Raw genomic sequence first — 15,729 nt, 5'->3', positions numbered from 1 at the left:
CCCCCCCCCCCCCCCCCCATGCAGAGCACGCGCGGCTAACAGTGCAGCTGGCCGGATGGTGCCACTTACATGGGGGGGGGGGGGGGGGGGAAGTCCGGACATTTACAAATTCCCCCCTAACGCTATTTTTAGCTTAAAAAGCTGGCCATGTCCTGGGGAATCCGGACGAATGGTAACCCTAGGTTAACCCAACCCCCAACATAACAATACAGTTGTTGGTCTCTGCAGAATCAAACATAGAAATAGACAATGCAGAAGGTCAGAGTATTGTTCAAAGCAACAAAGAGTCCTGTAGCACCTTATAGACTAACAGATGTATTGGAGCAAAAGCTTTCGTGGGTGACTACCCACTAAGTCAGACACGTGTGAGTATTGTTGATAGGAAATCAATTTGGCATCAGCCAATCAGATGGCTTGATTTTTTGGACATTCCAATGCTGCTAAAAAAAAAATACAAATTGCAGGTGCATGTGATAGAAATAGTGGATTATTCCGTCACTTCTGATAAGGGACCTACTTGATACTGTAATTTCGACATGCTAATATAATGATGCGTCAAAAACAGCCAAGAAAGCAAAGGGTAGCAGCCCTGTTGTGGCACTGCAATCTATTATTTAGACAGAGCCAACTCTCCCTGGCTAGATCTACTTCTTTTCTACCTCTACTGTTTTCATTGCTATACTAGTCCATTGGAGCTGCGCAGGCAAGGAGCTTTGGAGGAAGGGGGCTGCCAAGTGCCAGATCTATTGTTAGGAAGTTGCTTTGCCTTGTGGGGGTAGGAGATGAAACGGAACTCCATCGGTGAAACAATGTATGTGAAAATTTTACAAACCAAAGTTCCGTCCCTTTGCTTTACACACCGATGGAGACAATCTGGCCCATAGTCTTTTCTATGTATCTTGTTTTCAGTTTATTTTAAACTTGATATAAAAATACAATGGTCATGACACTTACAGCATAATGCAGCATATGGGCAAGTTGACCAGGAGCTGGTCAGCTTCTTGAAGTAGATCGTAAGAAGTTGACATAGCTCCTAGGAAAATGGAATTTTTAATAGAAAAGGGTATTTTCCCCACCAGAAACGAGGCCTTTGGGCATTACAAAAGGTGAACATTGAAGACTTTTTCCTCTGAGCTATTGCAAGTTGCTATTTACAATGTGCACTAATCTGACAAGAGGATCTCTGCTATTCTGGTTGAAATGGCCAGTATGTTCTAAACTGCAAAGGGGCTGACTGCCGTAATATATTTATTAGTGATCATTTCAAATTAAACAGACAAAAATTGGCTGCAAAGCTATAGCTAAGTTACTTTTTAGTTTCTTTTATTGTAGATCAGTGTTTCTCCATTTTTTCAGGTTGGCAACCCCCTATTGAAAGTTAAAAAAAATGTTGCAACCTCGTTACATTTACTATAAGAGTAAGGATAAGAAAGTATCAATGATAATGCTAAGCTTACATAATGTATTTGTGTGTGTGTTTTGAGAGGTTGACAGAGAATACTTGATTTTGAAGGGTAAGGTGTATTGGGAGTGGTGGAGCGAGATTTTCTTTGCTTTAGATTATAATTAAAAATTTCAATGCCTCATGACACCCCGGTTACCTTTCATGACTCCCTGGGGTTGCAACCTCCCATTGAGAAAAGATAAATAAAAACTGTTGAAGGACAAGTCATTTCCTTATATTACATGCACAGTAAAGGGAGGGTAACAGATACCTAAAATAGGCCTTAGGCCCCAATCCAATTGACTTCAGTGGCATCACTCATTGTGTGTGAAGTTAAGCAGACGCGTTAACATTTGCAGGATTTAGGCCTATGGGAATACAGCAGAGACAAAGCAGTTCATCCACTGGTTCAATTGTTCATCCAACTCCCAAAGAGAAAAAAACCATTTCATTAAAAAAAACGGGGCAGGTTGCTAAGTATCAACACTTTATTTAACTACCACATCATTTACAAAACCCAAACCTTTAACAGCAAGGAAATGAATAGTTAAAACATCATAACATCTTACAGCCATGTAAGAAACGTAAGCATGTTATTCTTTCTTAGTCTAAAGAAATGTATATTTCATTACAACACCACAACCTTAACCTTGATCCATGGATTCCATTATTTTACATGCAGCATTTTTTTAAAAAGCCCAACAACCTTGATTTCAGTATCAAAACAGCTTCTTTTAAGGGATCGTGTTAAGTGGGAGATATTATCAATTCATATATCTATTTTTGGCAAAGATCCTGTACCTGCTGTTTCTTGAGAATAGCAGAACAAAGAGAATTTGGCCCATAGGATGAATATATAACTGAAACTTTGCAGATTCTGGGCTCAGTTCTGCTCCTTCTGGACTCAAGGGGAGCAGGAGCAAACCCTGTATGTTCTCTCTGCTGGAGGTTTTGGCTCTGGAAGTGAAATATTCTGATGCTTGTTCTCCTGCTCAGGCACTCGGGAGGTTGGTCCTATATGTTGTAACAAGGGGTGAGGTCCCTTTTGATGGACCTGATGGAGAGGATGTGTCTGCAAGATGTCCAACAGATTTGCAGGGTCACTTGGAGATTGAAGATCTCATAAGAAGTTTGGTCTCCCCCCATGGAGGAAACTCAGTTCAGTTAGGAGACTTGATCCACCATCCCTTTTTCTGGACCTGTGAGAGGTAAGTGTCATTAACAATAGTTCTAAGATCTCAAACAACAGATACAAAAGATGCAATGCTCCTGCCAAAACCTCCCCACTCTGGGATAATAAATGTGCCATTACGACCCTGACTCACCTTCAACTCTATAGCAGGTACACATTCTTGAAGGCCATCCCTTCCTCTCTTTCAATTCCACAGCAGGTTTGAGTTTCTTGTGGATGTTGGGAATAATCCAGACATCGAACAATACAATGCTGGGAGCCAGATTGTGAAAGCTTTGAATTGCAATAAGGCAACAACTGAGAAGCACTTCCACCTGTGGACTAGGAAGGTAAGCTTTAATCAGCTAATTATATATTAAGAATAATCCTCCAAATAGGCTTCCCACTGTGTCCTGTTTTCTCTGTATCTTTGTTGTATAGTGCAAATGTTCCAGGGCTAGGACCGTTGTCAGTTAGTGTCTTATACAGCACCCAGCACGCTGCTGGCATTTAAATCATAAAATAAATAACAATAGGCAGCTTGTACTAGGAAAGGTGTCCCTGAAGACTTATAGGCACTAAGGTTTTCTGTATGTGGGCCACAGATGTCTCAGCCCAGATTCCTTACTGTGGATCAAGATTAATTTCCTTTTCTGTCTTCTTGGTAGCGTCATCATAGTCCTTTCTGCTTGATGGTTGGTTGGACTACTGCCTGTATTCAACCTTTTCTCAGTCTGCTCATGTTCTGTGTCCACCGTGTCTTCAAAGACAGGATACCTGTTGCTGGTGGCAAGGCTGAAGGAATCCATAAATGTTTTTTATTACTCAACCTGTCCATTGCAAAGTGAAATGGAGGCCCTCTTGCCAAAGCCTATTTGATTTAGTGATCAAAAGCAGCTAATGGCCAACCAAGGGATTTGGCAGAATGAAACTGACACATAATCAAGGCATCATCCAATATACATATTTTTCCAGTGCACTGATACTAAATAACTTCATTATCAGTGGATTCCTGTACAAAATGGAATCTGAATTGGTTTGCCAAATTGCTAATATACATTTGATATTTAAAATATACTTTAGATATTTTCTTCTTAAGAATATGCATTGTTTTTTCCTACATTGCCATTTCATATTTTAAATATCTGAAAACTTTATCAGTTTTGTACCTTTTCAAGTATACTTTTTTGCCATTTTTTCATTCCAAATCCCCTCCCCCACATACTATCATGCAGGTTGCACACTTAAGCACTCAGAAATCAGGAAATGACAAAATTAAGGTTACACATGTAATGCTAATTATTATTTATTTTTGTATTAAAGTAGTACCTAGCAGCACATACCAAGATCAAGGCCCCATCATGTTAGGTGCTGCATGAACATATAGTAAGAGATAATCCCTGCCTTCAGGAACTCACAATCTAAATAGACGAGAGAGAAGGTGGGAGAAAGAAAGTATAATTTTCATTTTACAAATGGAGTATGGAGGCACAGAGAAATTCAGAGGGAGTCTGTCACACAGGGAGTCTGCTGGAAACTTGAATCCAGAGCCAGATCTCCTGAGTCCCAGTCCAGTGCTTTAACCATAAAACCATCGTTCCGCTAACTCGTCCTCCTTGTACAGACCTGAAGATATGTAGTGAATGGGCTCCCCAGAGCCTGATCCAATGCCCGTTGACGTCAATGGGAGCCTTTCCATAGGTGTCAGGGATCAAGCCCTCACTGCACATCTTACAAGATGCGCCTTTCAAGGTTCTAGGGGAAAAAACCTGTGTTGTGTTGTATTATTTGAGAAATAGTATATAACATAATTAGAGTCTCTGAGCCAAATTCTGAACTCTGTTACATGAATTTGGTCCTGAATACTATGCATTATGTATAAGGGGAGTTAAGGTTGCATATACAGTCTTAACTGTGGCACTTCCTGACTTTTGATGGGATTCCTATGGCTTGAAAGGAAAAAAAAATTCCATAACTTAGAATGGATTGGACCCACCAGAATTCTCTGTATCAGGTGTGCAGTGACTGTGCACCTCAGTCAGTAAAGCAAAAGGTTCTGTGGAGCCCTACCTATTGGAATGAATACTTTGGTGTGCAGTAAAAGTACACTCACTGAGGCCTTTGTGCAGGGGTGGCTCTAGCTTTTTTGCCACCCCAAGCACGGCAGGCAGGCTGCCTTCGGCGGCATGCCTGCAGGAGGTCCACCAGTCCCACGGCTTCGGCGTACCCGCCACCAAATTGCCGCCAAATCTGTGGGACCGGCAGACCTCCCGCAGGCATGCCGCCGAAAGCTGCCTGACTGCCGCCCTCGCAGGGACCGGTAGAGCACCCCCCGCGGCTTGCCGCCCCAGGCACGCGCTTGGAGCGCTGGTGCCTGGAGCCGCTGCTGCCTTTGTCTAAATTGCTCTGTGTGGGTAGCCCGCTATACTTCAGTGAGTCTCTGTACAGATATAATGGTCTGCCTGCATGAAGGAGCTTGCAGGATTGGGGCCTCAATGGGAAACATAGCTGTGCATGCTCACAGTGCATCTAGGCTAGCCATGCACATGTGCAGTGCTGCATGCCTGCATTTAGAACTCTAAGAGTGGCTAAAAAACCCCTGTATTTGTACAAAGCACTGTGCATGTGCAAACTGTGATTTCAAGACCCTGCAAACTGCCAGGGCTGCCCAGAGGGGGGAGCAAGTGGGGCAATTTGCCCCAGGTCCCGGGCCCCACAGAGGCCCCACAAGAATATAGTATTCTATAGTATTGCAACTTTTTTTTATGGAAGGGGCCCCTGAAATTGCTTTGCCCCAGGCCCCCTGAATCCTCTGGGTGGCCCTGCAAACTGCAGAAACAAAGCCACAAGTCACCAGAGGTATTTCTCTTTACATTGGTCTATTTTCTTCCAGCTACATTTCAACTTTCTTTGATCTAGTCCTTTTGGCTCTCAGGAGTTGCAAGGCTGGGTGGTTGTTTTGTTTATAATAGGGAAGGTTCTTAATTTTTTTTACATGTTCTTAACAGCTGGATTGTTTTAGCTCATACTTTGTGAAAAAACAAAAACAGCCCAATTCATCCCCAGACAGACACTGAACTTGGAAAATTTCAGCTTGAGACGTGAAAAGTTTTGGAGAGTTCTGAGTGACTGACAGTAGGGGGTTATGATGGAAACAATTATACAGCCTTAACTATCACTATAGCTATAAAATAGGTGGGTCAATTCTGTTGAAAATATAAGAAATAATGGGATAGTGACTATGTTTCCAATGTGGGGGATCTCAGTAGCCAGGGGACAAGAAGGAGAGGGAAGGAGGAGAGTATTTTCTATGGTATGGGAACCTCATGGAGTGACCGATCTCTTATGGGTCATTTTTCAGATTGATCAAGATGTTCTGAAAAATATGAAAGAGAGACGCTCCTATAAAGATACTGTCACTGACCTGTTGAGGTTAATCAGAAATGTGGGGGCGCACTATGGTGCAAAACCACAATGGTAAGTGGTCATATCGGTATTGATGTCCCAGATGAAGATAGTTTCGGGGGGCTGCGAGAGGAGTTGAGTGGGAGGGGGTCCTTTTTTCACTTCCAGCATAGTAGTATACGGCTTGATAGCATTCATCACCATGCAATTTTGACAGGTCTGTATGCCCAATTAGGGCCCATTTAGGGCTTATGTCCCGCCTTGCCACCCCATTTCTGGTTGCGCCAAAGTTTGGCACAGTTGGCCATTTTGAAAATTTTGTGTGTGTGTGTGTTTGAGTAGGGGTAGTGTTGTGCTTGGATACATGGAGAGAAAAAGGTTGAAAGAAGAGAGTGAGAGACTGTAAAGATGAAAAAAGAAAGTTTGAGTAAGGTTTAGAGGAAAAAAAGGAAAGAAAGCCTAGACACAAAGACATGTCCATCCGACAACAATTTTTTTCGCACTTTATCCTTTTTCTCTTTTACAAATGGCTGTGGCTCCATAAAGTCTTCCTCTTTCTTCAGTTCAATTTCAGGATGACGGGGGTCCGCAATGGTCCTGCCTCATTAGCAAAATAAGCATAAAGAGGCCTTCTCTTCTGAACACATACTGGTGCACCCAGGGGCAATTCCGGCTTCTTGGCTTCAGTAGGCGTCTTGTACATGGACATGTCTTTGTGTCTAGGCTCCCAGTTTTAAAGGCCCACTCGCAAAAATATGTGTTTTTATACACAGGGCCAAATGCTTATTGGTTAGAGATTTTCAAATAAACCACCAAGCAATAGTTCATTTCTAAAAAGTTCTTGTTTAAAATCTTGGGACTACAGGATTGGTTTAACAAGTGCATTCTGTGACCTAGCTGTAAACAACCTCTGATTGGTTCACCAAAAAGTGGGGCTAGTTCCCTAGGCTCGTCACCCAGAACAGCTATCATTTCACTATCAACAGTCGCTGGGGTAGGATGTTTCGCTCTGCATGTGTTCAGTAACACAGACTCTCTTACTGCTTTATTTTTTCCTCTTTCTATTCTTGAATAACCTGTCTTTACCAGCCTCTCTCCTGACTCAACCTCCCCAAAAAAACCTCTTTCCTTTTTTTCCTCTAAACCTTACTCAAACTTTCTTTTTTCATCTTTACACTCTCTCACTCTCTTCTTTCAACCTTTTTCTCTCCATGTACCCAAGCACAAACACACACAACACTACCCCTACTCAAACACACACACACACACACTTTTTCAAAATGGTTGACGGTGCCAAACTTTGGTGCCACCAGAAATGGGGTGGGATGGCGGGACATAAGCCCTAAATGGGCCTTAATTGGGCATACAGACCTGTCAAGATTGCATGCTGATGAATGCTATCGAGCCATATACTACTCAGTATTATAAAAAAAACAAATAACTTTTTTGCAACCAGATTTTGAAAACTAGTGGCCAAAATCCCCACCACCACCAGTGAAGTGATTTTTTTTAATCCCCAGGCAGGGGAGAAAGGAAGAAGCCACAGATGCAAAGCAGGGAGAGCACGGACCTTAGTTTGTTTCCAGGAAATTCTCTCAAGGCTGGTGAACAGTGGGAAAACCTACTTCTTTGATACTTCTCAATGAATTGGGATGCCCCACGTAAAATCATCTGTTTTCTATTCTAGGTTCAAGGAAATAATCCAGAACCCATCACAGTATTTTGTTGACCGGTTTCCAGATCTGACATTTTATGTCTATGAGCATTTGTGCCGTGTGGACAGAGGTTGGTGGGATTTAATTACCTATTTGGTAAATACCTCCAGTTTGGGAATTCAAATAAACTGATTAATTTTCACAACTGAATAACAAAAACACACTCTGCCAGTCTTAATCAGAATGGAGAGAAGGCCTTCATTGGCCCCAAGGCCGATGTATCTTTATGAAAGCTCTCGATTCCTTGCATCATCTCTTCTCTCTTCACAGTTCTAGACACACTCCTCTCAAACTTGGGAGGCTGAACTGGAGACCTCCAGAGCTAAATGCATGGGCTGCTACACCTTGAGCTAAAGTTCTCTAGGTGGGGTTGTAACAGACTCTTATCCTCTGTGTATCAAGCCCAGAAGAGGACCTGCACAACTAGTTGGTTACACCTGCCCCACAGAGGCCGGGGCGACATGAGCAAGCAATCCCTGGCCTCCTCATAGAGTAACCCTCATACAGCCAGGCCAAGGGGCATTGGGAACTTCTTGTTCACTCCTGTGTGAGGACTGTTTACAACCAAGGTATAAGCCAGAGGTTCTCAAACTTTAGCAATCCAAGGACCGTCATTTTGATTTAAAAATTTTTAGGGACCTCAAGCCCCCCCCACTCAGCCCTTGCCCCACCCCTTCTCTGAGGCCCTGCCCTCTCTCAGGGCCATCCCCCCCTTTCCTCCCTCGCTCGCTCTCCTCCACCCTCGCTCACTCTCACCAGGCTGGGGCAGGGGGTTGGGGTGCAGGAGGGGTTACGGGCTCTGGGAAGGAGTTTGGGAGGAAGTTAGGGTGCAGGAGGGGGTGCAGGGTGCGGGCTCTGGGAGGGACTTTGGGTGCCAGCTCTGGGCTGGGGCAGGGGGTTGGGGTGCAGGAGCGAGTGAGAGGGGTGGCGCTTACCTCGGGCGGCTCCAGACAGGCACATCCCTCTGGCAGCAGCTCCAGCTCCGGGGGGGGGGGAAAGAGGGGGCAGAGTGTCTCAGTGTGCTGCCCCTGCCCACAAGCACCACTCCCACAGCTCCCATTGGCCACAGTTCCTGGCCAATGGGAGCTACACAGTCAGTGCTTGGAGCGGGGCAGCGTGTGGAGACTCCTCCCGCGCCCCCCCCCAGGGGCTGCAGAGACGTTGCCGACTGCTTCCGGGAGCGGCTCAGAGCCAAGGTCCCCACTCCTCCCCCTCCCTCCCAGCACCTCCTTCACATTGGGGAACAGCTGTTCCCCGGCATGAAGGAGGTGCTGGGAGGGAGGGGGAGGAGTTTCTCAGTGGGACCCATGGATCCGCTGGAGTATCCTCAAGAACCCCCAGGGGTCCGTGGACCCCAGTTTGAGAAACACTGGTCTAAGCTACCAGGGTGTAAATGCCCCAGGCCCAGAAGTTCTCTAGCATCTCCAAAAAGGTGATCAGAGTGAGAACAGGAGATGGATTCAGAGGCTCATGTGGTGTGTTTAGAGTCTGAAGGGACAGGAATTCATCGTGGAGGTTGCTCTGCTATTTTTATTTAGAGGCAGACAGAAGGGCACTAGGAATACATCTAGCGAACAAAACCTTTTATTTTCTGCACTTGCTAGCATCTGAGCAGAAAGTTTCTCTGTGCATGTTGCTTGAAACTCAGAACTTTTTTCAGCCATTGCAGCATCCACTAATAACATCAGAGCACTAGGCTTCCCGCTGTCTCTGTGGAGGGGGAAAACACTTTACATCACAGGCTGCAATGACCTCTGGGCAGTTAGCAAGCGAGAAGGATAGTGGGGGACGGATACAGCTCCCGTAGGCCTTGTTTACCACTGGGGATTTCAGCCAGCGCGGTAGCTGCACTAGTGTAGGCAGGCAAAGAGGCTTTAAACTGTGGTTAGGTTAGCAACGATGCAGCTTGCCCTGGCTTCAAGCAGTGTCAAGCTCCCCAAGCGCAAATTGCAGCTTGCAGAGCATTTGCCTGCCCACACTAGGGGTTTGCACTGGTGCAGCTACCTGGGTGGCTGGTGACTGGTGGCTGTAACTGGGGCATATCCCCAGGGTAGACAAGGCCTTACAGAGAGACCAGATTCTCCTGCAATGTTGCTTCAAAGGCACAGAGGGGGCCCGCTTGTGTAAGTTGTTGGAACAACTCCCTCTGAGAACTGGGACAAGAGCATTACACCCAGGGAATCGATACGCCTAAGTAGCAAACCTATTAATTATTATTTATTGGTGTTACGGAAGTGCCTAATAGCCCCAGTCATAGACCACAGCCCTAGGTGCTGGACAAACACAGAACAAAAAGACAGCCCCAGCCCCAAAGAGCTTAGAATCTCAAGATGAAACAACAGATGGAGATGGATAGACAAGGAAGTACAAGGAAACAATGAGACAATATTGTCTAAATAGACTAGACAGCCCCAGGCTGGGGGAAGGGGTCTAACACACAAGCGGAGCGGTCAGCGGGATGGCAGCAAACGTTATGTTCGTTCCACAACTATTTTGGGCCTGGGTGAGGGGTGGGTTTACTTAGGAGGGGATCAGCCAAATGGAAAGGGGGGTGAAGGGGACAGGGCAGGGGAGGAGAAGATAAGGGGGGCAGGTGTGGACTGAAGGCGAGGTGAAGATACTGTGAGGAGAGGGAGGGAGGGTTGGAGCAAACAGCCAGTCAGGGCAGGGAAAGTCAGAACTGGCTACAGTTTTGACTGCGATGTCTAGAGATCCCTGCTTTGGCTGCTCCTGCCCCGCTGGCTGGAGTTTCTGGCTGGCTGCTCTCTGCTATTGTCCCCCAAGTGGAGGAGTGGGCAGACACTGCCTGTCCTAGTGCTTAGGCCTATCTACCTACCTCCCGTGACCTTTCTTTCTTTTTTTGCTTCCACTTATTTCTTTATGGGGGAAGGGGCCAGTGATTAAAGAACATTATTGAAGGCAGAAGATGCTATCATTGTCCACAGCCAAGGACTATGAGAACAGGTGTTGTGCAATCCATAGGTCTGCCAAAGCACCTAATGCCTGAACTGCCACAACCCCTGATATTCTAGTCCAGACCTCCCACCACGGCCCTGCTAGTGCACCTCAGTCCTGACCTGCAGCACTGACGTGCCTTCAGAGCCAGCCTCCGGGTGCAGAGTTGCTCTCACTCAAACCATGAAAACGGGGATGGATTAGGATGGCTTTTTAGAAGCATCTTGAAGCTGTTGCCTGAAGGAAAAAGAACAAGAACGTCAGGCAATGGCCAATCCAAGATGGGCGGGGGACAGGAGGGCACCGACCCTGTCCTATACAAATGAACTGGAATTGCAACAAAGCTGAGAAGCCAACAATCCCATCCACCCCTAGCTGGGGTTACGTTCCCCACTCTTCATTGTGCCTGGGGTAGGTTGGGGGGACAGGGAGTTGGCATGCCCACACAATTTGTACTCAGCCTAGGAAGCGAATGATTTCCAATCTCATGCTAGGCACTCGTACTGGGTCTGGACGGAAGGAGATGAGGTTTCCCAGTCATTACCTACCCGATCTGTTGGGTCACGCAGATGCCAGATGGAGGCTTTTTCCAGTTGAGGCTTTCAGATGATGCTGAGACAAAACCTGAGAGAACTTTCCATCATGAATTGAAAATCATCCCCTCCACACAAGCAACTAGCAACATTCTAACATCTAAGCCTCTTTTTTCCTGGGCAGATAGGAAGGTGAACTAAAGAGAAAGAGCATTCCTAACTTCTCCTTGGGGTAAAGAGATCAGCAGGGGAACGTGACGCTCCCAAGGTGGCCTGGCAACATCTACGCAGGTGCAGGGCTGGATTAACTTTTTGTGGGCCCAGTGCCAAACATATTTGTGGGCCCCCATTTGGAAAATAGGGCATGTGCTGGGGGGTGGTCCGCAGAGCGAGGGGCCAGTTGGGGGCAATGAGGCACAGCGGGAATGGCCCCACTCAGCCTAGCACAAGGGCACTGTTTACAAACCCACAACTGCTAGACGCACACTGGCCCACCCAGTCCTGTGCTGCCAGTGTGCCCCTTCCCCACTGCCCCCTGCCCAGTGCCCTGCCCTTATGCCCAGCACCCCCTTACCCAGAGACTTCCCCCACAGATCCCTATGCCCAATGCCCCCGGACCCGCTATGCCCAGCACCCCCTGCCCAGAGACCCCTCCTGCTGACCTTCCACCACAACTGCACAGCATCCTGCACACCATACCCCCCCTGCCCAGCTCCCCCACCCACAGATCCCCCACTGTCCAGGACCCCCTTCACAGTCCCACCATCACAGCTGTACAGCACCCCCATTCCTGAGGGAATTCTGCATCAAATTCTGTGCATAATATTTTAAAATTCTGCAATTTTTTTTTTTTACAATAAATAAATGTGGAAGCTCCACCATGGCAGTGGGGAGCACAGGTCACTGGCTGCCTGGAGGTGGGAGAATACCCTGCAGCCTCCCCGACCCCCCTGGGACAGGGACTTGGCAGTGAGGCTGAACCTGACCCTGACACATCACAAGGGCCATGCCTGCCACAGAAACACCCTGGGGCCCTGCCCCTTTTGCACCAGGCACACCAGATATGGGCAGGGAGGCTCAGCCTGGCAGCAGGATCCAAGTGCAGAGGGACTTAGTGTGGGGGGATCCAGATGGGGGTAAGAGGGTTCCGTGTGGGGAGTAAGAGGGTTCTGTAGGGGGCAGTCTGGGTGCAGGCAGCTCAGTGGGGGATCTAGATGCACAGGGAGGTTCCAGGTGCAGGGGCAATGGGAGTCTGCAGGGGGGACCAAGTGAAAGTGGTTGGAGCTCAGCGGGGGGGGGGAGGGGAAGAGGTCTGGGTGCAGGGAAGGTGGGGTTTATTTGGGTGGGGGTCCAGGTGTAGGTGGTTGGAGCTCAGTGGGGAGGGTGTCTGGGGGGGGCTCAGCGGGGGTGGTATAGATGCAGGGGAGGTGGGGCTTGTGAGGGTGAGGGCTTGATGGGCCTGTTTAACAGAGGAGCCCCAGCTGCTGCCAAGGGGATCCGCATGTTGGATCCCTGCTTTCCCTATCCCCTTCTCCTCCCCATCCCACCCCCTTCCTTCCCCACTGCCTCTTTCCCCCTGCCCCCACTTCCCCTTCCCGCTGCCCAGTGAGTGCAGGGTGTGCCCGACCCCTGCTGCAGCCCCCAGCCAGGACGTAGCTCAGGGGAAGGGGTGGAGTGGGGGTGGGCCTGGGGCAGAACAGGGGTGGGAAGAGGTGGGGTGGGGCAGCTTTCCTGGCTGGCTCAGCCGGCCGGGGAATCAGACTGACTGGGGCCCCTTCTGACTCTGGGCCAAGCATCATGTTGCCATGGTAAACCCAGTACTGTGCAGCTGGGGACAGGAATAACTAGAGACAGGAGAGTCTGATTTCCCAGGCTCCTTCTTCATCACTAGGCACTCGGTTCCAAGGTCAGAGAGCCTCAGGGGCAAAGTTACTTACACTTTTGCTCTGTAGAAGAATCCACTTCCTCTCGAGGCTGAGGTAGCAGCAGCTGGATCCCCTTGAGCAGCGTGAACCTAATGATTGGATAGTCCTCTATTGAAAGAGGAGGCAAAACAATACACCACAGTAACTTCTCCAGAAATGGGATCGTCCTCTAATGCATCCAGTAGATTCCCCCTTCCTCTGCTCTACCACCCAGCTGCTCCCACACAGATTCACAGACCTCATCAGCTCCTTTCGTCTGGATTGGCAGACAGGGTTGAGGAGGGACTGGAGAGTGAGATTGGATTCCCCTCCCCATCCCCTATTAAATGACTGGGATGTGACAGACACGTATCCTTGGGCAAGAGGGGGAAGGAAGCGGCTCAGGGTAATCCAACAAGCATCTCATTTGATGTTGTTGTAGCCTGTTCTCCTTGAACATCAGGCACAGTCAATGAAACAAGATGAGAGGACAAATGAATAACAGAGGGAACCACCTCCTGCCCTAGGTTCTCCTGCAGCAGTGGTGAACAACAGGGGTACGAGCTACTTACTATCCCATGCATGGTACAGGTCTTGAAGGATAGGAGGTGGGGCCTTGTGTTTAGTCGGATGTTGTTCAAGGTGGTTTGTTTGGTTGTGTGAATGGAGGGGGAAAGAGGAAGGTGGTACAAAGACACACAGCTTTACACGCAGCCGCATGGTTTAACATATTGCCACACACACCCAGCCACATCCATAGTCCAATATATACATGCAGCCAGCCAGCTGGTGTATGTACAAGAACAGTGTATTTGCTCTACAAATTGTAGAATGAAGCACTATCTTCAGCTTCATGTGGCAGATGTCATTTGAATTTCTCCCTCCCTGAAATAGCAATCTGAAGTTCTGAATTATATTTTTTTTTCAAGCTTTCCTAAAGAAGGTACTTCACCACATCCTCAAAGGCTACAATCCCAGCTGAGACATCGCTTTGAGCACCAGAAGCTGCCCAATCCTCTGCTGATGACAAAATAAGGCACAAGCGGAGCAACAGTGACACTATGTGGCCAGATGGAAGAAAAATTCAAGTCTCTTCCTTGGGAATTTCCCAGAAAGAGAGGCACCCAAGGGGAGTGGGGTTGGGAAGTGAGATAAATTTAAAATATGTATATGCTGTGATACATTACTCTGCTCATCTGCTTCTTTGCAGTGAATGTAATCCCAGAAATAAACTAAAGTTTATAAAGGTGCTTTTGTGTGATCAATATATATTTAGGATATTTTTCCTAGTAATTTTAGAGTTCTTTTTTTAAAAACTATTTAACCCATCTGTGGTGGGGCGATTACCCCACACCCAGAGAGACTGGGCTGCGGCAGGCCTAAGCGCCTGCGTAGACGCGCGGCCAATCAGGAGAGGGCTTACTGGGAGCCAATAGGAAGGCAGATTGGAGCCAGCCAATCAGAGCCTGGCTTAGCCATATAAAAGGCTGCCCAGAGCAGGAGCAGTCAGTCTGTCCCAGGCCTTCAGAGGGGAAGGTCTGCCTCCAGAGCTGGGAGGCCAGCACCTCGGACAGCGCAGTGCAGGCCAGCCTGAGAGTGGGAGAAGGCCCTACTCCATAGCCTGTTAGGCGGCAGGCCTGGGAGGAGGAGGCCTAGCGTAGCGAAGGGTTGTTGGGGAAGTGGTCCAGAGGGATAGTCTGAGGAGTAAGGAGAAGGAAGACAGTGAGACTGTCACTCGAGGGCCTCTGGACCGGGACTCAGAGTAGTGGGTGGGCCTGAGTCTCCCCCCCCTTTTTTCCCCCTTTGTTTGCTGTGCTACCCTGCGCACAGCCACAGGCCGCAGGGAGCGGCCGGTCAGTACCACACCAGGTCCTGGACTGTGAGGATCGGACTTGAGGGTGTGGGACTGTTGTTTAACAGACCCCCCCCCCCCCCCGGAAGGGGGTGTGATTGGACAAAGGGACACTGTCGGAGGGCAGTGCTCCGGAAGAGGACGCCGACGTCGGGAGCAACGCAAGTCCGGGCACCCCACAGAGGCGAGACGACAGGCGGAACGCCACCCAAAGAGGGCGCTCTACTGGCGCAAAACTAATTCCCCGAAGCGGTCAGGAGGAGGCGCCACAGCGGTGAGCTACCGACCCTGTCACACCATCCTGTCAGTAACCTCACTAGGTAAAGCTTTTACTTTAGGATGTGATCACAATCAGGAAGGTATCTTGACAAAAATCAGCAGAAACAGTTCAGTTTGCAAGTTGAAACAAGATTTTTCTGACTGCCTAAAATACACTTTTATCCTGGGTTTGGAAATCCAGCTGGGTATTTTCCCCTCCTCATACAATGACATCAACAATACAGATTCTGCCATCGGAGATTGGCTGGCAAGTGTGTGGATGACATGAAGCAGAAGTGAATCTGCTTTGCTCTCCCACCACTATCTCAGCTTTGCAGTGCGGACACTGGTAACAACTACAGATGGTTCTTCTCATTTAATGGGCAGCTCTAGAAACTGACACAAACACAGTGAGTAGCTATAACACAGAGGTCAGAGTGATTTATGTGTCATCCTCTGCCAGCTCTAGTGAGGATGTTAGTCTGTTAAAGG

At 48.1% G+C, this 15,729-nt stretch overlaps 2 protein-coding genes across 5 annotated transcripts in view; one reads left to right on the top strand and one right to left on the bottom strand.

The window, feature by feature from the left end:
• The window catches only part of LOC117881728 (2-5A-dependent ribonuclease-like), a 26,535-nt gene extending 12,164 nt beyond the window's left edge, over nucleotides 1–14,371 (top strand). For 2 of the 4 annotated variants that reach the window (XM_034779346.1, XM_034779344.1), the window contains exons 4-8: nucleotides 2,441–2,652; nucleotides 2,833–2,965; nucleotides 5,977–6,092; nucleotides 7,708–7,805; nucleotides 14,057–14,371. In XM_034779346.1, coding sequence (XP_034635237.1) covers nucleotides 2,441–2,652; nucleotides 2,833–2,965; nucleotides 5,977–6,092; nucleotides 7,708–7,805; nucleotides 14,057–14,109 — 612 coding nt within the window. In that variant the 3' untranslated portion in view covers nucleotides 14,110–14,371. The remainder of the gene's footprint in view (nucleotides 1–2,440; nucleotides 2,653–2,832; nucleotides 2,966–5,976; nucleotides 6,093–7,707; nucleotides 7,806–14,056) is intronic. The other 2 variants (XM_034779345.1, XR_004646848.1) reach the window with 2 other exon arrangements.
• The window catches only part of RGSL1 (regulator of G protein signaling like 1), a 39,927-nt gene continuing 34,940 nt past the window's right edge, over nucleotides 10,743–15,729 (bottom strand). The window contains 3 exon segments of the mRNA XM_034779343.1: nucleotides 10,743–10,927; nucleotides 11,239–11,302; nucleotides 13,161–13,256. Of these exon segments, the coding sequence (XP_034635234.1) occupies nucleotides 10,891–10,927; nucleotides 11,239–11,302; nucleotides 13,161–13,256 (197 nt within the window). The 3' untranslated portion in view covers nucleotides 10,743–10,890.

The sequence above is a fragment of the Trachemys scripta genome, chromosome 8, assembly GCF_013100865.1.
Source record: "Trachemys scripta elegans isolate TJP31775 chromosome 8, CAS_Tse_1.0, whole genome shotgun sequence".
Lineage (NCBI taxonomy): Eukaryota > Metazoa > Chordata > Testudines > Emydidae > Trachemys > Trachemys scripta.
This window is presented reverse-complemented; position numbering and strand designations above follow the sequence as displayed.